General features: G+C 35.4%; 1 protein-coding gene across 2 annotated transcripts in view; it reads left to right on the top strand.

Annotated features, from left to right (window-relative positions):
• INTS4 (integrator complex subunit 4) overlaps positions 1 to 23,991 on the top strand; it is a 92,523-nt gene that overhangs the window by 37,879 nt on the left and 30,653 nt on the right. For both annotated transcript variants that reach the window (XM_051987201.1, XM_051987202.1), the window contains 6 exons: positions 256 to 398; positions 3,825 to 3,940; positions 5,433 to 5,566; positions 6,855 to 7,012; positions 21,282 to 21,375; positions 23,784 to 23,864. In XM_051987201.1, coding sequence (XP_051843161.1) covers positions 256 to 398; positions 3,825 to 3,940; positions 5,433 to 5,566; positions 6,855 to 7,012; positions 21,282 to 21,375; positions 23,784 to 23,864 — 726 coding nt within the window. The remainder of the gene's footprint in view (positions 1 to 255; positions 399 to 3,824; positions 3,941 to 5,432; positions 5,567 to 6,854; positions 7,013 to 21,281; positions 21,376 to 23,783; positions 23,865 to 23,991) is intronic.

Raw genomic sequence — 23,991 nt, 5'->3', positions numbered from 1 at the left:
TAGCTTGGTACAGTTGGAATTATGCTGGATTTGGAGTAAGAGGACCTGAGTTCAGATTCCACTGCTGTCACTTAACTGCCTTGTGACCTTGGGAAAGTAACTTAATCTTTGCAAGTAACAATTTTTTCATCTGTAAAATGAGGAGATTGGACTAGAAGCTTCCAAGGTCACTTTCAGCACTAAATAAATGGTCTAATAATACTGTTTGGTCATCTTGTTTAACATGAGTATCTTTAATGTTCATCTTTTAAAAAGGATTCCTCACGAGATATTCGAGAGGCTCTTCATGAACTGCTGTGTTATACAAATGTGTCAACCAAAGAAGGGATCCATCTTGCACTGGTTGAGCTTCTGAAGAATTTAGCTAAGTACCCAACAGATAGAGAATCTATATGGAAGTAAGTCCGTTTCTTTTCTTTTCTTTTTTTTTTAATTTGTTCACTTAAGATAAAATAATCTGTAGTTTGCCATGTTTATTTATCCAAATAGAGAGTTTTGACTTTTCATACCAAATCTTAAGTGAAATCTGAATATAACCTAAAATGGGCATTGTATTTGTTTCCCTTCTGTGACTTTTTAAGGTTTGCAAAACTCTTTTTTTCTTTTCTTCCCCACAGCAGCTTTTTGATCTGGTTTGCAAATATTGTAGTCATTTTACAAGTGATAAAACTGATATACACTAAAATTAGTAAACTAGGTCTAGGTAATATAGTAAACAGTTCTACAAATATGAAATAAAAGAGGCATCACTTGGGGATAATTAAGGAGAGCTTCAAGGAAGAACTATAATCTGAATTGATCCTTGAAAGAAGGGAATGATTTGAACAGGCGTAGATGGAATGAAATCCATATTAAAAAGTTATGTGTAACATAAAGATTGATTGAAATAACTAAAGAAACAAAGATTTGAGTTCCGAGCATATTGATTTAGTAAGCAATGCATGCCAATTGCATAACAAATCAGGACCAGGTGCTGGCACTGGACTCCGAGTACAGGAGGAGATAGATTTTTGTGCATTGAAAGAAAACAATTAACAAAATATAAACCAGGATACAAACTTAGATAATCTGACTCATAATTGAAGAAAAGATTATTTGGACAGATATGGTTCCCTGAAATCAGAGAAAGAGGTGTCATTCCGCTTAGTGTTCAATCAAAGTAAGTGTCCAGTGTTATATCAGTTTTCAGATAAAATATGTCACTTGCTTGAGAAGTATAATTATGAAAAAATTCCTTGCATCAGTCTTGGGATCTAATTGGGTTTCTAGTCAAAACCTAGGTCTTTAGATGTTAAGGATAGAGGTAGTCCAGTTTCCCAGCCAGACAAGATTAGGTTTAAACAATGTAATAAAGTATTCTCACGGTTCTCCCAGTTGAATAAAGTTTTCTCACAAGACAGAAATTGGACTAGACTCATAAACTAATAGAAAGGTAACTTCACTAAATCCAGAATTGAGTTACAAGATGGAGTCAGTTCCCAAATGGAGAATTCCCAAAATTCTGAGAAATCCCAAAAATACAGTCTAGAAAGCTGGACAGGGCAGAATGGGAAATAGTAAGTAGCTTCTTTTGTCTTGAATAAAAAGTTGTTAAAGGGAGTAATTGAAGTGAAGTTGTGTTCAGCTGTGGAGTTTATAACCTATTATGTATAATAAGGAGTTAATAAAGGTTTTTAAACAGAGAAATGACATGGTCAGTCCCTTGGGCATTGGGAAGATTGTTTTATCAGCTGAATGAAGGCTAGAATGGAGAGAGTTTAGAATCACAGAGACCAGAAAGAGGTTATTACTATATATAGTACAGGTAAGAGATAATGAGGGCCTCAGTTTAAATAGTGGTAATAAGAGAAGAGAGGAGAGGACAGATTTGAGAAGTTTTGTTACCACCAGGCATGATGAAGGTCCACAATTTTAGGATTTCATGCCTCAGAGCCTTTCAAATATAAAATATATGGTTTTCCACTTCAAATACTTAAATGAGTTTTCTATAAAACATCACAAAGGCATTATTTTTTAAAAATAAAGAAGTGGTGCTAAAAATTGAAGGGATATTGTATAAAATGTAAATTGGAAGGTTGAAACCAAGAGAAAATGAGTCAGTGACTTTGAGGTAAGATTTTGGTATCTGGCTTCTGGCTATTTTGCCTGTATTCTGGTTTCTATCTAAGCACAGACTATAACTTATGTAGGCATTTGATCTGAGTATTTTGTTAAAAATAGTCATGAAACGAATCTATCACCATAGAATACATTTAAGCCATACTATCACCAAAGAATACATTTGATAATTTCTGTTATTTAATTTTCATCTTTTCTCATGAATAAAAACATATTGTATGAATTATGATAATAAGGAAGATAATAATAAGTTATTCTATTGTTTTTTCTAAGTTTCATATTTTACGAGCAATGCTGCCAGATTGGTTATAGAGCAGTCGGATCAGGAGAGAATCTTAAAACAGTGACATTTGATGATCAGTTGAAGGAATTTCTGAGATGAAACATAATTATGATAAACAATATTTAAACTGTTTTCATTTGGCAGGATGAGGGCTAGGCTTATTCTGTTTGATCCTAGAGGAATTAAGTAGATTAAGTAGGGATAAGTTACAAGAGTGTGATATGTGGCTTATTATGAGGAAGAACTTAAGAGAGTTATATATCAGCAAAATGAGCTATTTCAAGAAATATAGTGGATGCTCCATCTTAGCAAAGGTTGAATGACCACCTGTTAGGATTCTTGCAAGGTGCTAAGTAAGTGGAATTGAGGAGACAGTGATTAAATCTAGTTTAGCATTGATTTAATTCTATAACAAATAATGGTTTCCTAGTGGTGTAATGATGGGTGTGTACTCAGTGTACAGCATATAAGCAAGGAGCTCTCAGGGCCAGACACAGAAGCCCACTAGAAGCTCATTCAGAGGGAGCTAGAGGCTGAAGCTGGCAGAGGCAAAGGACTCTCAGCAGGAGCTCTCATAACCAAGGAGAGAGAGGCCTCTATTAAAACTAACTGGTCCCCAGGAAAAGATACAAGATTTTGAAGGAAACAATAAAGGATTTGGACTTTAATCTCTGGCTGCATTTGGGGTGATTACTCTGAACTGAAACTAAGGCTTCCTCCAGAAGTCCCCCAAGAAACCTGCTCCCAGAAAACATTATATTTTAGAGAAGAATATTACAACCACCTATCAAGGATACTGCTTTAGGAAGGATTTAGGTATGGGTTAATTTAAGTGATTTCTATCTCTGATAGCCTAAAGTGGGTAAGAGAGATTGAACCATGGTAATCATTTCAGATTGATTAAAAATAGAATTTAAAGTTCTTATGAATAGGAACAGTATTTTATCCATGGTAGCTACCATTATTTCTAGGACAATTCTTTTTATTATTATTATTATTATTATTATTATTTATTAAAGCTTTTAATTTTCAAAACATATGCACAGATAATTTTCAACAGTCACCCTTGCAAAAGCACGTGTTTCAAAGTTTTTTTCCCTCCCTACTCCTTACCCCTAGATGGCAAGTAATCCAACATGTTAAACATGTGCAGTTCTTCTATACATATTTCTACAATTATCATGCTGCACAAGAAAAATCAGATCAAAAAGGAAAAAAATGAGAAGGAAAACAAAAAGCAAGCAAGCAACAAAAAGTGAAAATACTTTTGTGACCCACATACAGTCCCCACGATTCTCTTTCTGGGTGCAGATGGCTCTCTTCATCACAAGACCATTGGAACTAGGACAGTTCTTAATACTAGTAGTAGATGCCTAATGAATGTTTGTTGATTATAATGGATCATTATACATGTGTTTTTCAGATGTTTGAAGTTTCTGGGAGGTAGACATCCAACATTGGTACTTCCCCTCGTCCCAGACCTCCTTAGTACACATCCATTCTTTGATACTGCTGAACCTGATATGGATGACCCAGCCTGTATCCTTTGTGCTTAAGGCAGGCACTGCTAATTTTCTTTATATTTCCTCAAATGAAAGAATATTTTTCATCTTCATTCTTATGGATTACATAGTTTAACAAAAAGTATAATTTGTTCTTAATAATAATGATAGCATGCTTATTATTTTACCATTTTCTTACAATTCTGTGAAGCAGATGATGCAAATATTAATCCTCTTTACAAATGAGTAAACTGAGGATCCAAAAAGATTTAGACTTGCCTATGGTCACATACCTAGTAAGTTAGAGCTGGGATTTGAATTTGGATCTCTTGACATGGGTTTAGTGTTTTAGTGTTTTTTGTTTTATTCTACTATATTACTTTATTAAGAGTGGTCGTGGGGTAAATGTCAAGCATCCACTTATGTTAAACAAGAGCTGTAGTGGTAATATGCCATCAATAGAGCAGTGAAAATGGTCTTGCTTTGATGCATCCATAGTATCTGAGTTGGTCTCCCTACGGCTAAAAGGATGAGTTTATAAGAAGGAAGGACCAGGATGTGCAGAAAAGTGCTAATGAGCTACCACCATCCTGATTATACTACTTAGTGCATGTGGGATCCAGGAAGTCACTTCACTTAACAGGGCTTCAGGTTCTTAATGTGAAGGATGAAGATGTTAGATCTAAACACCTGTGTGGACCTGAAATTCTAGAACTGACTGCCTTCATGCTGTGTGGGTGTAGCTCAGGGAATTTTACATGGTGTGATCACAAGGAACATGATGGCCACTTGGGCCTCGACTGTCCTTTGGCTACAGCCCTGAGATGATTTTGGCCTTCCTTCAGATGATGCCAGAGCTTGAGCTTTCTAAAAGCTCTGTCAGGGAAGCTTGGGGGTGTTCAAGCAAAGGCTGGATGGTGATCTCTCAGGCAGAGAATTGGACCAAAAGACTTCTGCAGTCCTTAGCAGCCTTGGCACTCTGTCATACTAACTATAGTGCTTGGATGCAGCATGATGTGACAAGAGGTGTGAGATCACTGGATTTAGAGATGGGGGACTTGGGCACAGCTGGAACTCTGCCATTTAACCAACTGTGTAATTTTTGGCAAATTATTTACCTTCTTTGAATTTTGGCTTCCTTGTACTACTTGCACTCTAGATTGCTTTGAAGAAAGAACTTTTTAAAGTGTTCAAACAGTATTGGAATAAGTTTCAGTTTCCTTAGAGGGCTGTATGACTTGGTCTGAAAGGGTCTTTTAAATATATATATCTCTGATTTAATTACTAATAATATTACTTTGAGGATAATTTAGTTTACTTTGTATGTTATAAGAAAGAACTAAGAAATCTCTGGTCCCTGGTCTCATTTTAAAATGTACTCATTTGATAATTAATGGGGAGTGTTTCTTTCAAAGATTATGTAAATTAGATGGAGTTTTTATTATGTCCTTTTATGTAGAATGCCCACCAAGTTTGTCTCACTTTTCCTTTTTGACATTGAAGGATTTTCACTTAACAATCTATGTCAGATATTGCTGTATTGGTTCTTATCTTCAATGCTGCTGAAACCTGTCCCACCATGCCTGCACTGTTTTCAGATCATACCTTCAGACACTATGCTTACCTCCGTGACAGTCTTTCTCACCTTGTTCCTGCTTTGAGAGTATGCTAAAAATCTCCTTGGGCCAATTTGGGGTTCTTTGGTTTTTCTTTTAAGTAAATAGGAAAAAATAAAATCATACTTAATTTGAGATTTAAACCAGTTTGTTTCTAAAGAAAAAAAATCTTTCTCTTCACTATACTTTATTTGATATTATAGAGGGTGAGAAAAAGGTCTGTGTGTATTGATGGTATTTTAAGTTCTGAATTACATCATGGCTTATTACAGCAAAGACTTCTGATTGTCCTCCTCTGACACGGTTCTTTATATCTTGTTTCATATTCAAAGTTTAGAAATAAATCATTCAGATAAAGTGAAAAATCAAATAAGATATAAGGTGATGATGATAGGGAGAGAAAATAGACCTATGAAGATGGGAAGGTAATTAGTAATATCTATTTATCTGCATGAAGTCGATTTTGTAATTGCAGGGAATTCCAAGTACACATACTCTTCTACCCAAGAAGTAAGTGCTTCCACAATTACTGGCTTAGACAGTTGTCTGGGTCATTGGGTAGAAAAATCAGTCACTTTCCCAGGGTCTCATGGCCTGGCTTTAAGGCCAGCATTCCCTCACATCTTGTGATACATTGTTATTCTTTATAAACATCATAATACTATTAAATGAAAGTCTCCCTAAATCTCTTTTTTGCTTCCTTGTATTATGGAGGTATCTCAGAAGTTCAGCCAGAAACCATAAACTCTTGCTGGTCTCATGTAGCTAGAAAAGCTTGAAGCTGATCTTAGCAATAGACTGTGTCCTCCAAAGACTAAATGAGCTAAATTCAGAGAAGCTTGATTGCTAGGTGATGTTTTTTATGTTTTTGAAGCAATAATTCTTTAAACTATCTACTAAGACATGGAAAGGCTATTGATGTGAGTCACTACCAAGCCTATAATCCATTTGGGTATTTAGACCTTTTTTTTAAAAGCATGTCAGTTACTGTAGGAAAAGGTGATCATAATTTTCAGGGCATTTCTTTAAAGGACAAACCAGATTCTGGGTTTTTTGTTTGTTTGGTTGGTTTTTTAATAATATTTAACCCTTCCCCTGCTTTGTTTTAAAAGAATAGTTCCAGAACTACACATAAGTAATAGAATATAGTGGAATAAAGAGTAGATTTGGACTTGGCAGACCTGGGTTTGTATCCTAGCTCTGTTATTTGGTACCTCTTATCCATTAGCAGCTAAATTCACCTCTCTGAGCCAGGTTTATTACCTATAACTATCAGATAATCTCTGAAGTCCTTTCTAGCTTGATCCATGATTTTGTGGATGTTTGTTTGCTTAGTTGCCAGGTAGAAAACTACTGTCATCTCCTGTTTCCCCAAGCATCACACCACATGAAGACCCTTCTCAGCAATTTCTACAGCAAAGCCTAGAAAGGGTATATAATCTTCAGCATCTTGATCCTCAGGGCACTCAGGAGCTGCTTCAGTTTACAATCCGGTAAGGTGATTTTTTTGGAAATTGTGACCTCGTTCTTTTAACTGAATAATACACATGGGCTTTTAAATTTTACTGTGTAGTCCAGCCAAATGAGAATAGTCAATATTTTTGTTTAAATTCTGCTAAGTTTTCAAAGTACAATTCAAATGGATATTCTTTATGAAGGTTTTCCTGATTTTACCCAAATCAAAAGTGATCTCTTGCTTCCTGGAGTTCTCTTGGCACTTCATTTGGTTATCTTTGGTGTTCATATTCTATTAATTCTCTCTTTCCTTTTTACATCATCATTTCCTTTCTCTTTCTGTCCCTTTTTTCATCTCTCTCTGTCTCTCTCTTTCTCTTCTCTATATTTTTCTCACTTTCCCTCTCCCTTTTTCTAGAACTTTCCCCCAACATTTGCCCTTCTCCCCCATTCCTACCTGTGTGTTTTATGCTTAAGATAGACATAGCCAGTCTGGCAGATTGGGTAACTTTCCATTTGATGTAAATCATATGTTTAAGAGTTATTTATATTTTAACCAAAATAACATATTTTATTGTTAATAGTATTGATATCATATTATTTATAGTTTACAAAGTATATTTGTTTCAGCAATCCTAAGAGGTAAATAGTACAGATGAGAATTCAGAAAACTTGTCCCTTTTCTCCCCTTCTTCCTCTTCTTCCCTGCCTTCCTTACTCCCTCATTTCTTATTTCCCCTACTAGATAAAAAATTATTAGAGGATAAGAATCTATAAAATCACAGATATGGTTTTTAAAAGGAGGGACCATATCATAGTGTAGCAGATACTTATGTAAGTAATGTTATATTCTTATTTTTGAAGTATGAGATCATTTTTAAAAAAAAATTTCTTGCCTTTAAAACCTTTTTCAAATCTTGACCTGATTAATGATTAGTGAAGACATAGAATCCACTAGAAAAAAGCTCATGCAGGTTTAAACTTTTTGTCAAGGAAATGTAAATGAAAACAAAATAAATAGAAATTTATTAAAAATGACATTCAGGGGCCAAATCTGATTATCTAAATTTCACAGTTCATGTCAAATTTTGCTTTTGGACAGTAAAACAGTATCTGCCATCTTTTATTACTGTTGTAGAAGTATCACTTCTGCTCTTGCCTTCAAAGATTCCTGGTACTAGGCATTATTTTGTTAATGTAATGGGATTTTAAATTTGATGATTCAGTCTGTTCCTTTTTAAAAAAAAAAAATTCTTCTTACTCTAAAGTTAATCAAATATTTCTGCTATGCCTGTTATGTGGGGGACCTTGTAAGAAGGGATACACATAGGCATATAGTTCAATTTTAACCTTCCAGAAGCCTTTACCAAAAAGTATGATATTGGATGGATTACTCATATGAAGAATTATAGAATTAAAAATTGGGGAGAGAGTAGAAGGAGTTAGAAATTTATTAAACACTATGTGCCAAATGATGTACTAGAACTCAGAAAGCACACTGTCAAAACAAATATTAGCTCTGAAACCATGTAGTCTGATCTTCTCATTAGTTTTCTCTTTCATAGGTTTTATTATAAAGCATATGAATGTGTTAAAACTTATTTTAAGTAAAAAACATTTTATTGAACTAATAACAAAAACCTCTCCATGATTCCCTATCTTCTTCCATTTCAGCAATAATTCAGTAGGCATTTATTCATTGCCTCCATAGAGGACTTTGAGAGATACTAAGTTTTGGTAAATTCATTGCTCTTAATGAAGTTTAGACTAATTGGAGAGTATGACATTTCTAGATATTGCCAAATTGCATAAAAGAGGTGCAGACAGGTACTTTGTGAGGTGGAAGAATGAGGAGGGCCAAGAAAGCCTTCCTAAAGTAGGTAGATTTTGTATAAGGGGGATGAATTCAGTAAAATGAGGAAGAAATGAAGAGTATTTGAATCAGAGCAGGCGCAGATGCTTCCAGGTAAATTTAAATAGCTTTCCCCTTGCAACAGAAGGTAATATGGGCTACATATCAGAGAGGCATGAGCTAATTTCCCTGATTCCTACAAATTCAGCCTTGGACTGTGGTGATCTAGGAAGCTGTGGTGGAAACCATTGGGGTTAGCACTGTCCTCATGTAAAATTATAGAGGACCCAGCTATGGGTCCTTTGGAGCAAGACAGGTATAAGAAGTTTTGAGATGCCTTGTGGACCTTTTTTAATCTTCCTGTGGCATTTGTTTGTTTTTCTTCTGTGAACTCTTTCTGAACTCCCTTGAAAAATACTTCTATCTGAAGGCATTGAAATACTGTTTTTTTTTTTTGTTTTGTTTTTTTTGTTTTTTTGTTTATATCTTATTTTATTTTATTTAATAATAACTTTATATTGACAGAATCCATGCCAGGGTAATTTTTTTTACAACATTATCCCTTGTACTCGCTTCTGTTCCGATTTTTCCCCTCCCTCCCTCCACCCCCTCCCCTAAATGGCAAGCAGTCCTATCTTTGTTAGATATATTGCAGAATATCCTAAATACAATATATGTTTGCAGAACTGAACAGCTCTCTTGTTGTACAGGGAGAATTGGATTCAGAAAGTAAAAATAACCCGGGAAGAAAAACAAAAATGCAAATAGTTCACATTCGTTTCCCAGTATTCTTTCTTTGGGTGTAGCTGCTTCTGTCCATCATTTATCATTTGAAACTCAATTAGGTCTATTTGTCAAAGAAGTCCACTTCCATCAGAATACATCCTCATACAGTATTGTTGTCGAAGTGTATAATGATCTCCTGGTTCTGCTTATTTCACTTAGCATCAGTTCATGTAAGTCTCTCCAAGCCTCTCTGTGTTCATCCTGCTGGTCATTTCTTATAGAACAATAATATGGAATACTGTTTGAGTAAAAGGAGTATTTATTTAAACCCTTTTGCTCTCCGTGGTCCATTATTCCAGGTGCAGGAGAAGAATCCCAACAGAAAAGGAGGGAATAAGTAGTGACTACAAGAAAATTTTTGGAATGATAGAGGAAAAATGAGTTCCTTAGGCTTACTGAAAAGACAGCTTAAGAAAGCAGTGAGACATAGTATCCATTTTCTTAGGTCCTCTGGAATAACAATGATGGGTTTTGTTCATCCTTTGAGTGGAGGCAGCATGACATGGTAGGTGGAGAGAGGCCTGGTTTGAATCAAGAAAACATGGGCTCACAACTCGCCTTAGACAGATCCTGGCTGTCTTACCCTTAACTAATCAGGTGTTCCTTGAAACACCAGTGAAATTCTAGATCCAGATCTAAAGTGGAGGGCAAGATAAACATGAGTGGTGATACTTTTAAAAGAGAGAAACCTAATGTGCTTTAAGGCTATGTGAAGTATTTGGTTAGGATCACAAAATGGACTGACTGGCATTTCAGTATTATAACTCCTCTTGAGGGTACTGTGTGTGCACATTATTACCATTTAACAGCTACAGAAGCTGAGATTCAAAGTAATTAGATGTTTTTCCCAAATTCTCACAGTCAGAAAGTGTCAGAGCCCCACTGTCACATTAGTCAGGTGATTTCTGTATATTTGTTCAGCTCTAGGTAAAGTATTGTAATATGAAAAACATTTATTAATAATGAAAAAATGCCAATCAAGGTAGCCTTGCTGTGGCGGACCTAAAACCATATTATAAAGCAGCAATCAACAAAACCATTTGGTACTGGCTAAGAAATAGGCTAATCTATCAGTGGAATAGGTTAGTTTCACAGAACAAACAAAATAGGCAATAACTATAGCAATTTAGTGTTTGACAAACCCAAAGACCCCAGCTTTTGGGATAAGAACTCACTATTTGACAAAAATTGCTGGGAAAATTGGAAACCAGTATGGCAGAAATGAGGCATTGACCTACACGTAACACTATACTAAGATAAGGTTGAAATGGGTTCGTGATCTAGACATAAAGAGTGATATTATAAGCAAATTGGAAGAACAAAGGATAATTTTGTGACCAAAGAAGAACTGGATATCATTATTGATTCCAAAATAGACGATTTTAATTATAATAAGTTTTAAAGTATTTGTACAAACAAAATTAATGCAGATTAGAAGGGAAGCAATAAATTGGAAATATTTTTATATTCAAGGGTTCAACATATTTATATTTCATATTACACTAAAATATTTAGAGAATTGACTCAAATTTATAAGAATTTAAGCCATTCTCCAATTGATAAATGGTCAAAGGATGTGAACAGACAATTTTCAGATGAAGAAATTGAAACCGTATCTACTCATATGAAAAGGTGCTCTAAATCACTATTGGTCAGAGAAATGCAAATTAAGACAACTCTGAGGTATACTATTACACACCTCTCAGATTAGCTAAGGTGACAAGGAAAGACAATGATGAATATTGGAGGGGATGTGGGAAAACTGGGACATTAATACATTATTGATGGAATTGTGAAGTGCTACTATTCTGGAGAGCAATTTGGAACTATGCACAAAGATCTATCAAACTGCACACCCTTTGATCCAGCAATGTTCCTACTGGGCTTATATCCCAAAGAAATCTTACAGGAGGGAAAGGGACCCACAGGTTTATGGCAACCCTTTTTGTAGTGGCAAGAAACTGGAAACTTGATGCCCATTATTGGGGAATGACTGAATAAGTTATGATATATGAATGTTATGGAATATTATTGTTCTGTAAGAAGTGATCAGCAGGATGATTTCAGAGATTGATGCTGAGTGAAATGAGCAGAACCAGGAGATCATTGTACATGGCAACAATAAGATTATATGAAGATCAGTTATGATAGGTGTGGTTCTTTTCAACAATGAGATTCCAATACCAATGATCTTGAGAAGAGAACCATCTACACCCAGAGTGAGAACTGTGGGAACTGAGTATGGATCACAACATAGCATTTTCCCTTCTTTTATTGTTTACTTGAATTTTTTCTCATTTTTCTTCCTTTTTGATCTGATTCTTCTTGTGCAGCAAGATAACTCTATAAATATGTATGCCTATATTGGATTTGCATATATTTTTACCATGTTTAACATAAAAACAATATTTATTAAGCATTTACTCTGCCTAAGTACTACAAATTATTAAAGAAGCAAGCAGGATAGGCCCTCCTTTCAAAGAAATTTACCTTCAAAAACAGAAAGACAGCAAATATAGAGGTGCAATAATTGTAAAGCAGTGGTTATGAGGAAAGGTTTGGAAGACAGTATGCATGTGGTAGCCTAACGAAGATGGCTAAGAAATGAGATGGTAGTCCACAACCAAATGGAAGTTCATCTTTCAGAGCTTGGTTCCAGGAGAGAGAGATCTGATGAGAAGAGAAGAAGGAAGCAGGCCTATAGACAGTATGGTTTAAAAATGGCCTCAAAAATGGCAAATTTGAAAGCATCCTAGAAGAGTAACTAAAATAATATGCATTCAACAAATCACTTCAGACCAGGATTTCTGAACAAGTTTAGCCCTGAGAAGAAGAGGCTAAAGAGTCATAATGCTGTTTTCAAATATTTTAGACTGTTTTGTGGAAGAAAGCATAGACATTCTGTGATTTGTCAGTAATTAGAACTAAAACTAAAAGAGTGGTAACAAGAAGAATACAGGAAATTTCTCTTAGCCAGGATTGAGACTACTTATAATTGTTCAGTTGGTTTCTAGGTGACTGTCTCTCAGATAAAGTATAAGAGGAATTACTAAATTGTTAGTATTTTGGAATAGATCTTTCTGCCCATATGCAAATTCTTTTTTTATTCTTTAGAATTCTTTGTTGGTTATATTTTGTTGTCTCTCCCTGGGCCTTGTGTCACTTTCTGTTTGAAGATATTGGGTCCCAAATAATTTACTTTTAAGAAACTCCCAGTGAGCATTTCTTCTATGCAAAGTCTAGTACGAGATGCCAAGAGAAGCCAGCTTCTATCTTCAAGGAACTTAGAATATTCCTTATGTCTTAGAGGGCATCCAAATATCCAGAATGAAGTAGAGTATATGTTCATCTAGAGAGATCTAGATGAAGTTCCACAATTCTTATTGGAAACCCCAAATTAAGCTAAACTAAAATATATCCTCCCAAATAAAAACCTAATAATGTATTCTTATATATACTTTCTCTCTTCATGTTGGTAGCAACATCTATGTATTGTGAGTTAGAATCTGCTACAAGGCCTCATCTTAATGAATAAGTATATAAAGCCTGTTTAGAAATTTGTGCCCTCTGCAATGACCTCAAAATAAGGGAAGCAGTGAGCTGGAAACTTGAAAATCTGAGGTTAAGTCCTAGCTGTGCCACGAGTTACGTGTGATGTCCAGCAAACTACTTAACCTTTCTCCTCTAAAGCAAGGAAGATAATGTTGGTTCTCTGCTCCGTAATGTTGTTGTAAGCCTTTTGTAAATTGTGCATCTCTTTTCTTTATCAAAGGTCATAAGTTTGAATGATAAACATTTGGACTGCTTAAAGTAAGCTGTCTATTCCAGAGTGATTAGATACATGTTATGAAAATGCACCCGTGATTAGTGTTATTGCAGTAGAATTGTATTCCTTTTATAGAATTACTGAGAATCCTGAAAAAGGATGAAAGAAATTCTAGAAGCCATCATAATTTCCCTTGATGAACATTTTAAGTGTCTATTATATTCAGAATACTGTTTTAGGTACTGAAGAAGATCAAAAATAGATGGTCCCAGCTCCCATGGACTTTAGATACTGGCAGGAGTTCACTTTAATTAACATTTATTAAGCACTTTATTATGTGTTCCAAGCATTGTGTTACTTGTTGGAGATACAGAGACATAATAAAACAGTCTCTACCCTCAAGGAGTTAACCTTCTTTGGGGAGCATGGAAGGAACAGAAACAAATACAGTATATGTATAAAGTCATTTTTGAGTCTAATGTAAAGGTCAATTTGTTGCTAATAAAATGAGTTGTAGAGGGCAAAATGAAAAGGGAGGGAGGGAGATAGAGATGTTGAAAGGATGGCCATAGCTTGGATAGATGTGAGAGAGCAGGAAATAGTGGTCAGGGCTTCAACTTTGGCAGCCTGTTATTCAGATTCAGAGGTAGCCGTAGGGCAGCAAATTGTCATTTTTCACAATAGCAAATATGAGTAAAATGCCTATAACAGTCATATATGAATATCTAATAAACGAGCAAATTTTAAAGGCCCCAAAATGCTAATAGTCATTCAACATTTCTTTTTACTAGGTGGTGAAAATATTGCGTGTGTGCATATAGAGATATCAACATATTTGAGGGGAAAAAAAAAAAACGGTCCTCTAGGAATTTAGGATTAAAATGGGAGAGAAAGATGTGTGTAAAAAATGAGCCAGAGGAGAGTAAAATACATGCAAAAGTGAGATCCAGGCAAAATTCTGTAATTGTTATTCCTCCAGAAGTGGTGATCAGGAAACCTTTATGGGAGAAGTGACACCTGAGATGGGACTTGAAGACAAGGACATCTGAAGCCACATATTCTATTCCATACAGGATGAACAAAGAAAGACGTGGGAGGGGCCAGAAGGAAAATGAGGAACTATGGGTAGGTTTAAATATAGAGGATGTGAAAGAAAATAGTATGAGGTAAGGCTGGAAAGGCATATTGGAGCAAGGTTGTAGAGGGATTTGAATGCCACAGTGGGAAATAGGCAATAGGAAGCAATGCTGAAGATTTTTTAATATAGAAGCAAATAGGTCGTATTGTGAATAGAGCTCTTGTCCTAGCAACACGAAGACCTGAATTCAAATGTGGTCTCAGCTATTTATTAGCTATGTGATTATGGGCAAGTCACTCTGCTTCCATTTCCTCAGAATTCGTGTTGTAAAATAAGAGTAACAGTAGCATCTACCCCCTAAAAATGGTTGTGAGAATCAAATAAGATAATATTTGTAAAGTGCTTTTTTTTGCAAACTGAGAAGCACTCTATAATTGTAGTGGTTTTTTCTCTAGTAAATTTATTTATTTTTAATACACATTGTTTTATGAATCATTGGGAGAGAAAAATCAGAGCAAAAGGAAAAAACTATGGGAGACATAAAAAAGCAGAAAAAAGAAGTAAACATAGTATTGTTGATTTACATTCAGTCTCCATAGTTTTTTTCTGGATGCAGAGGGCATTTTCTGTCCAGAGTCTTTTGGGATTGTTTTGGATTACTGAACTGCTGAGAAGAATCAAACCTTTCATAGTTGATCATCATATATTCTTGCTTGTGTACAATGGATTCCTGGTTCTGCTTGTTTTGCTCAGCATCAGTTTGTGTAAATCTTTTCAGGTCTTTCTAAAATCAGCTTATTCATTATTTTTATAGAACAATAATGTTCCATTATCTTCATATACCACAACTTGTTCAGCCATTCCCCAGTTGATGGGCATCCACTCCTTTTCTAATTCATTGTTACCATAAAAAGAATTGCTACAAACTTTTTTGCACATGTGGGTCCTTTTCCCTCCTTTATGATTTCCTTGGCATACAGATACTATAATGGCACTGCTGGGTCAAAGGATATACACAGATTTATAGCTCCTTGGGCATAGTTCCACTCTCCAGAATGGTTAGTTCATTTCACAACTCCACCCAACAATGTATTTGTGTCCCACATCCCTTCCAACATTTGTCATTATCTTTTCCTGTCATTTCAGCCAAATGGTAGTTCTCGTTATATAGGAATGACAGAGCATCCCAGTAGGAAAACTGTCTGTGTTCTGAAGGAATGGATTAGAAAGGAGGTAGACTGCAGAAAGGAAGATCTGTTTTAAGAGACTAGTACAGGCATCTAGTTAAAGAGAGAGACCTGAATCCAAATTCTTGAAGGGCTATCTTGTGTTATTTTCACTTTTACAGCTTCTTCCCTTTGAAGTTTCATAAATGGAGTTTCAATATATGTGCAGTTCTATGGTGGAGTGTGAAACAGATGGTATGCTTCGTTTGCTTAGAAGTGATAATAATTTGTATAAAGTGCATCTTGTGTTTTCTCCTAGAAATGTTTTACATATCAGCTTCTGTCTATGTGTGGTGTGGTTGTGTTCTTTGAAACAATTTGCCTGCCACCCAGCACTGGAAGTCTCACTAGAGCTGTGCACATTTTCTAATCTGGGAACTATTTCAGAAAATAGTGAGGTGGAAAGGAAATGTTTATAATCTGCAGTCATCTGGGAGCAGAGTTGAAAATAGCTTTTGAAAAATCACCAAAACTGTTCTTATTTTGATCTTTCTAACATACCTTGTTACTATATAAGCCTCTAAGTGGAATTAATAGTAAATGCAGTGTTGGGAATTCTCAGGGACAGAAAGAGAAATATTTGCCATAAATAACATTTGGTTTAAGAATTTAATCGGCTTTTAATATGGGGGGTTGGCTTTATCCATGAATTTTAACAGAAACAAGGATGATTTTTTTCAAATTAATATATTTAATCTGTTATATTGTTTGTGCAACTCATCAAACATAGCAAATGTGTCTTAAAATGTTTCAAAAATATTTACTCCTTCATATGGGCTCAGTTCTGCTGAAGTGCCTCTTATTTGGAGTAGAGATGGGAATGGGAAGGATGGTTTTTCTCTGCCAGATTTCACTATATTTTCTTGTGGTTCATTGTGTGTGTCTTAAAATTATTATTTTTTTCCATTTCGACTCTTGTTCTCATAAATACTTAATTAGTAAAATAATAAATAACTATTATTCTGAGCCAAATACCAGTTGATTAATTATTGAACTCAAGGAGAGAGGTACAGGATTATTGCCTTCAGAGAACTTCCAATCTGATTATGGAAACAAAAGACCAGTTAAATTATAGAACACATTGTGTTCTTCTGAGTGCTTAAGACTTGGTTTAAGATTTGCCTTCATGATTATAGTATTTTAAATCTATTTTTGAACTAACAAAAATATATATGCTAAGCCTCGTATCCACCAAAATTGAGTGTGGGGAAAAGCAAAACAGATCTTTCTAACAGATATGCATATTCAAATAAAACGAATTCCAACATTGGTCAAACATTGGCCAAAAAATGTTTTGTTGGGTATGCTGAGTCTGTGACCTCTATCGCTAATTAAGATTGTTCATTTTTTTCTTCTGTGATCCATACTATCTCTTGATCCATGAACTCTTTCCCATCCACAGATCTAAAAGATAGCTTTTTCCTTGTTTTAAATTGTATGTGACTTTTTATGTCTGAGTCTTCAAGAACTTTCTATAAGACAGAAGGTATTGATTTGTACGTAGTTTCTGCCAGATTTCTTCCCGGGTTATCCAACAGTTTTTGTTGAGGTGAATTCTTGCTTAGAGAGCTTTGAGTTACTAAAAAACTACTGTTTTTATTTGCTTCTCTAGTTTATTTAATTAGTCTGCTTCACTGGTCAGGCACTCTATTTCAAACCAGTATCAAATTGTTTTGATGATTATTGCTTTGTTATAAAGTTTGAAAGCTAGCTCTGCCAATCCTCCTCATTTTTTATCACTATTTTCCTTGAGATTCTTGACTTCTTATTCTTTCAGATTAATTTTGTTCTTTTTCCCTGTTCTCCAATAAGCTCTCTAAACTAAATAGTTCTTTGGTGGTTTCATTGGGATGGCAAAGTTAATTTTTATCATTTTTATTATAGAGACATGTTAATATTTCTCTCTCTCTTTTTTTTTTTTTTTAAAAGATCTGCCTTTATTACTGTAAGGTATTTTGTAGTTATGGTCTCTCACTTCCTTTCCCTCTTGCCAGGTAGACTCTCCATGTGTCTTATACATATTTTAAAATTGAATTTCTCTTTTCTAGCTCTTCCTTTTGCTGGATCTTGTTGGTAACACAGAAATACTAGTGATATAAGTGTATTTTTTGTGTGTCCTATACCTAAAACTTTGCTCAAGTTATTAATTTATTTTTTAGTTGACTCTAGTGTTCTTTAAACTATTCTGTCATTTTAAAAAAGTGATAATTTTGTTTCTTCTTTGTCTGTTTATTCCCTCATCTTTTTTCTTTTCTTTTTGCCAAGCTTGGCATTTCTAGGACTAAATAAAATGGTACTCATGATAACAGATATCTTTGCTTTACCTTGATGTTATTGGAAAGAACTCAAGTTTGTTTCCATTATATATAATAGAAATTGGTTTTAGATAGGTAATATCTGTTATATTAAACTTCCATTTATTCTCCAATATTCCATATTATGTTTTCTAGTGCTTTTAAAAAATAATGGATTTTTTTTATCGGCTATTATAATTTTAAGTTACTATTATTTTTATACTTGTATTATCCTTATAGATTGTTTAGTAGGAATAAGGAATTGATCCAGTAACTCACTGAGAGAGATATCTCCAGAATGAGGAATCTCTCCTCTGCCAGTGCAAGTTGACATTCTTGCTGCAGTTTAGAATCTTAAAGCCTGAGCCTGGGATGTGCTGAAGCTCTCGGAGTTAGGACTTACATTTAGGGCTTCTTGACTGCCAGGTCAGCACTCCTCACACTACTTCATTCACATTCTAATCAAGAGGTATTCTGGGATCAAGAAAAAGGCTTTAGGGGCAGCTAGGAGGCACAGTGTATAGAGCACCAGCAATGAAGTCAGGAGGACCTACTTTCAAATGTGACCTCAGTCACTTAACACTTCCTAGCTGTGTGACCCTGGACAAGTCATTTAATCCTAAATGCCTCACTTAAAAAAAAAAAAAAAAAAAAGAAAAGGCACTGACCTTGAGGGAAACCTCTGTTTAAATTCTAGTTCCAAACAGACGGCTTTTGTGACCTTGTAGCTGGCCTTTTTGAGCCTGCAAGTAAGAGAAAATTTCTGTTTCCTACTTTACAGGATTTCTGTAAGGAAAGTTCTGGCTATATCTTAAACTACTATCAGTGAATAGTAGCTGTTATTGTACAGATAGAATCATCAAGTAGTTTTATGAAATAAGTAGTACAGGTATAATCATCTTCACGTTATAGATAAACTAAAATTTAGACCGGCCACATAACGTCTGGAAGTCACCCAAGTAGTATTGCCCTGGTCTGCCTCCTGTAAAACCTTAGTACAGCCCCTGGTTGGGATCTGTACATGTAAATGCCTGTGTTTTCTTTTGTAGAACTTTCATTAGGTTTAGTATTCATTGGGCCATTATGGTATGGGATAAATCCAAGTCTTGAACTCTCAACTTCACCAAGTTCAGGCTTTCTTTCTCTGTGTCATAGTGCCTTTCTATGTGAATCTCTTATATTGTTCCCCAAGACCAGCCCTGCCACCTTTAACTGAAACCTCTCCTTGCCCCCTTCCTATTTTTGTGAACTCTGCTGTATAACATTTCATTCAGTTGAATGCAAATGTATTACTTGTTATTCCGTCCAAATTAAAGGTGGTTGCATTCATTGTAGAGGCTGTGACATCAGTAGGTTTCCCAGCAGTCTGCAGAGTCATGTACCATAATGAATGACTAGCCCTAGGGCCTGTTGTGCTAACCAACCAACAAAGAGTAAAATGAATTTGGCAGGTGCCCAAGTCTAGTCAGCTACACAGCTGGTTTGGCATTTCTCACATGGTGAAAAATCTACCCAGAGAGCATGGGCGAGTTGGGTCAAGGAAACATATATGAAGAATAGGGGCTGTACATGAGGTAGTTAGAGTTGTTTAGGTAAAATCTAGATGATCACTTGTAGGGAATGTCAAAAAGGATTCTTTCTTTTTTTTTTTTTATTATAACTTTTTATTGACAGAACATATGCCTGGGTAATTTTTTACATTATCCCTTGCACTCTCTTCTGTTCCGACTTTTCCCTTTCCTCCCTCTACCCCCTCCCCTAGATGGCAAGCAATTTTATACGTGTTAAATATGTTATGAGTATATCCTAGATACAATATATGTGTGTAGAACCGAACAGTTCTCTTGCTGCACAGGGAAAATTGAATTCAGAAAGTAAAAATAACCTGGAAAGAAAAACAAAAATGCAAACAGTTTACACTCATTTTCCCGTGTTCCTTCTCTGGGTGTAGCTGATTCTGTCCAGCATTGATCAGTTGGAATTGAGTTAGATCTTCTCTTTGTCGAAGATATCTACTTCCATCAGAATACATCCTCATACAGTATTGTTGTTGAAGTGTATAATGATCTCCTGCTCATTTCACTTAGCATCAGTTCATGTCTCTCCAAGCCTCTCTGTATTCATCCTGCTGGTCATTTCTTACAGAATAGTGATATTCCATAACATTCACATGCTACAATTTACCCAACCATTCTCCAATTGATGGGCATCCATTTATTTTCCAGTTTCTAGCCACTACAAATAGGGCTGCCACAAACATTTTGGCATATACAGGTTTCTTTCCCTTCTTTAGTATTTCTTTGGTGTATAAGCCCAGTAGCAGCACTGCTGGATCAAAGGGTATGCACAGTTTGATAACTTTTTGTGCATAATTCCAGATTGCTCTCCAGAATGGTTGGATTCATTCACAACTCCACCAACGCATTCATCAATGTCCCAGTTTTCCCACAATGTCCCAGTCTTCAAAATTCATCATTATTTTTTCCTGTCATCTTAGCCAATCTGACAGGTGTGTACTGGTATCTCAGAGTTGTCTTAATTTTCCTTTCTCTGATCAATAGTGATTTGGAACACTTTCATATAAATGGAAATAGTTTCAATTTTGTCAACTGAAAATTGTCTGTTCATATCCCAAAAGGAATTCTTTCTTCATGGAGTTATTAGTTTAATGCCTGGCTCACAAAAGCAGTGTTTTGGGCAGCTAGGTGGCATTATTAATGAAACGTCAGACCTGGAGTCAGGAAGTCGCGTCTCAGTTCAAATCCAGCCTCAGAGACTTACTAGTTGTGTAACTCTGGCCAAGTCATATAACTCTGCTTACCTCAGTTTCCTGATCTATGAAATGAGCTGGAGAGGGAAATGGCAGACCACGCTATTATTTCTGCCAAGAAAATTCCTAATTCTGAAACTGTGTTAAAGGTTTTGGTTTCATTAGGTGCTTTTTATTTCTTTTTTTTTAGTTTATTTTTAATATACATTGTTTTATTATGTTGCGAGAAAGAAATCAGCAAGAGAAAAACCATGAGAGAGATTAAAAAAAAAAAGTGAACATAACATATGTTGATTTACATTTAGTCTCTTTAGTTCTTTTTCTAGTTGCAGATGGCATTTTCCATCCAAAGTCTATTGGAGTTGCTTTGGATCACTGAACTACTGAGAAGAACCAAGACTTTCATAGTTGATCATTGCACATTCTTGCTGTTATTGTGTACAATGTATTCTTGGTTCTGCTTATTTCACTCAGATGCTTTCTATTTCTGTGTTATTCCCAATCTACATTTGCTTCTGGGTTTTATGTCTTTCAGTGACCTGCAGAGACTTGGAGAACTTCAGTCTGACCTGGCAGGAGTAGCAGACTTTTCTGCCACTTATCTTCGGTGTCAGCTGCTTCTCATCAAGGTTTGGCCCTGGCTTGTGGTAGTGGCAGTTATGATGTAATGACATTTTGAAGCCCTAGGGAGCAAGGCTTAAAGACCACATAATATGGTGTGAGCAGTTAGTTCTAAAGTCAGAATAAGAGAGGTTTGGATGGGAACTAAATTGACTTTGTGACCAAGGACACATGGGGAACTCCTTTATTTGTACTTAGTACTTTCATTTGTAAAATGGGAATAATAATGCCTGTTGCCTGTCTCATGTAGTTTCAGAGCAAAGGCATTGTAAACCTCAAAGGCCCATATAAATGGGAGAAGTAACACTTATTTGTTGTGAGGAGAAACTCATCCTCTGAAAATACCACATACTTACCAGTATAATTATATTTGCCCTTTAATTAAAGAAATAATAATTTCCAGGAAATAGATTGTTTTTCTAGTCCTTTGAGGTAGTTGCTAAAGACTTAAAGAGTTTTATGAATGTGGGATGTCAGCACACCATGCAGCCAGGGAAATGTGTTTATGTGTTCAAGATGTCTTGCCAAAGGATATGTTTATATCAGGATTCTGAGTAAAACATTCTTTTGATGGAAATGTAAAATTTGAATGACAAGGGCTTGCTTCAGTTTTCTTGGTATTCTTTGTGGAGGCACAAGTCATTTTATTTAAAGTTTTTTTTTTTTTTAAACAACCCTAATTTTCTTTGCTTTTCAAAGCAAGCCCTTATTGACATTTCATTTTGGCTATAAATCTTCATATACAGGATTATGATCCAAGAAGTTATTTTAAGTCAGCAGAGTTAGACTATTTGGCTAGCTGAATGCTTGGTACCTTCAGTAGTTATCTATTCAAAAAACCAATGCAGAGGATTTAGGGAACACTTTTAAAAACTATTCCCAGTTGGTAATTTTGCGGCAGTCATAGTCTGCTTTTAGATTGAATATTTTTAGTATCAAAAAGGTATTGATGATGTTTTGGCTAAATTTAGAATAAATGAGATGGGTCAAGAGAGACCAAGACAATTATCAGAGGTTATTTTCTTCATTAGCATGCTAATGTATTATAAAAGAACACTGGGCTTGAGACCCAGCCCTGCCACTTAATTCATTTTCTTATTTTCTCTCACCTTCAGTTTCTTTATTTGCAAAATGTGGGTAATAATGCCTTGCCCTTCCTAACATTAAAAATAGGTTTTATTTACATGGCTACAAAATGCATAGTGTTAGTAACACTAGCCTGAGAGTTGGGAGACTGAACTAATAGTTCTGCTACTTATTTACTATTTATCCCTGGAAAATATCACTTTGTCTGAACTTGTTTCCACCTCTGTAAGAGACAAGGTAATTGGACTACGTAATAGCACAGGTCCCTTCCAGATCTATCATTTGATGCTTTAAATGTTCTACATTGCATTTACTAACATTATACAGTCACTTCCACTGTTACTCTGTATCCTAAATTCGTTTCCAACTTTACCATTCTCCATGTTAAAATCCCTTAGCTCTGAAATCCTGTGTGTGAATTAAATTTAAATGGCAGTGAAAAAAGTTGCCAGAAACTGGCACAGCAATCCAGCCGCCTCCTCTGCCCATCTCCTAATGAAAGTCAGCCTGTCTTGCCTCATTTCCAACAATAGGTAGAGGGCCTCCAGTGCCACCAACATTTTGAACATCTGCTATGTAATTTTCTGTGTTAAATACTGACCTTAACAATAAATTTGATTGAATTGAGACCTGAGCATGGAAGATTTTAATTTTTGCTTTTAAACTTATCAAAATGGATCATAAAGTTTAGAGCCAGAAAAAACTTTTGAGCTCATCGAATCTATTTCCCTCATTCTGCCATTATACCCCAGCTAAGACCTGACAAGCCTAGAGACTGAAGTCTCTCTTCTGAATCACTCCCAGCCTCTGCCTCTTGGCAGCCTGCTCATCCTTCAAGGCCCAGTTTAGGTGTTCTCTCTTCCATAAATTAGGCCTTTCCTAAGTCTCTTTATTTTTCCATCTGACCTCATAGAGCTTTGTGTTTTTTTTAAATATACCTATATTCTAGTTTATTTAGATATATATGTATTATCCTTCTATTCAAATCTAAACTCTTTGAGGAGGACAGAAATTATATATTTTATTTCTGTTTTCCACAACATCTAGTACTTAATATGGTGTTATAATAATGTAATGACATTAATTTAAAAAGTATTTATCACCATCTACAATGCCCTACAACCTAGTCTCCTGGGAACTTTTCATTACACAAATAACTTAATATCATCTCCCTGCCCCAGACTCAGTATTTCTAAACTTTGTGAAACTGCGCAATAACAAAAAATATTTGTTAAGCCCGACTTTGTGCCAGGCACTGGCTGAGCACCATGAAGTGTTTTAGATGTTATTTCATTGATGAGCTGCAGCATCATGGTTCCTTTCTTGGCAGGCATTGCAGGAAAAGCTGTGGAACATGGCTGCCCCACTCTATCTGAAGCAGAGTGATATGGCATCCGCTGCTGCTAAACAGGTGAGTTTGGAACAATGGCCTCTCAGATATAACCTGGCTAGAACTAAAGACTAGCTGACTGAGTCATATATATAAATCTATTCATGAAAAAATTAAGATCATATATATTGATATATATTAAAGTTCT

This window comes from Antechinus flavipes, chromosome 3, assembly GCF_016432865.1.
Source record: "Antechinus flavipes isolate AdamAnt ecotype Samford, QLD, Australia chromosome 3, AdamAnt_v2, whole genome shotgun sequence".
Taxonomy (NCBI): domain Eukaryota; kingdom Metazoa; phylum Chordata; class Mammalia; order Dasyuromorphia; family Dasyuridae; genus Antechinus; species Antechinus flavipes.
This window is presented reverse-complemented; position numbering and strand designations above follow the sequence as displayed.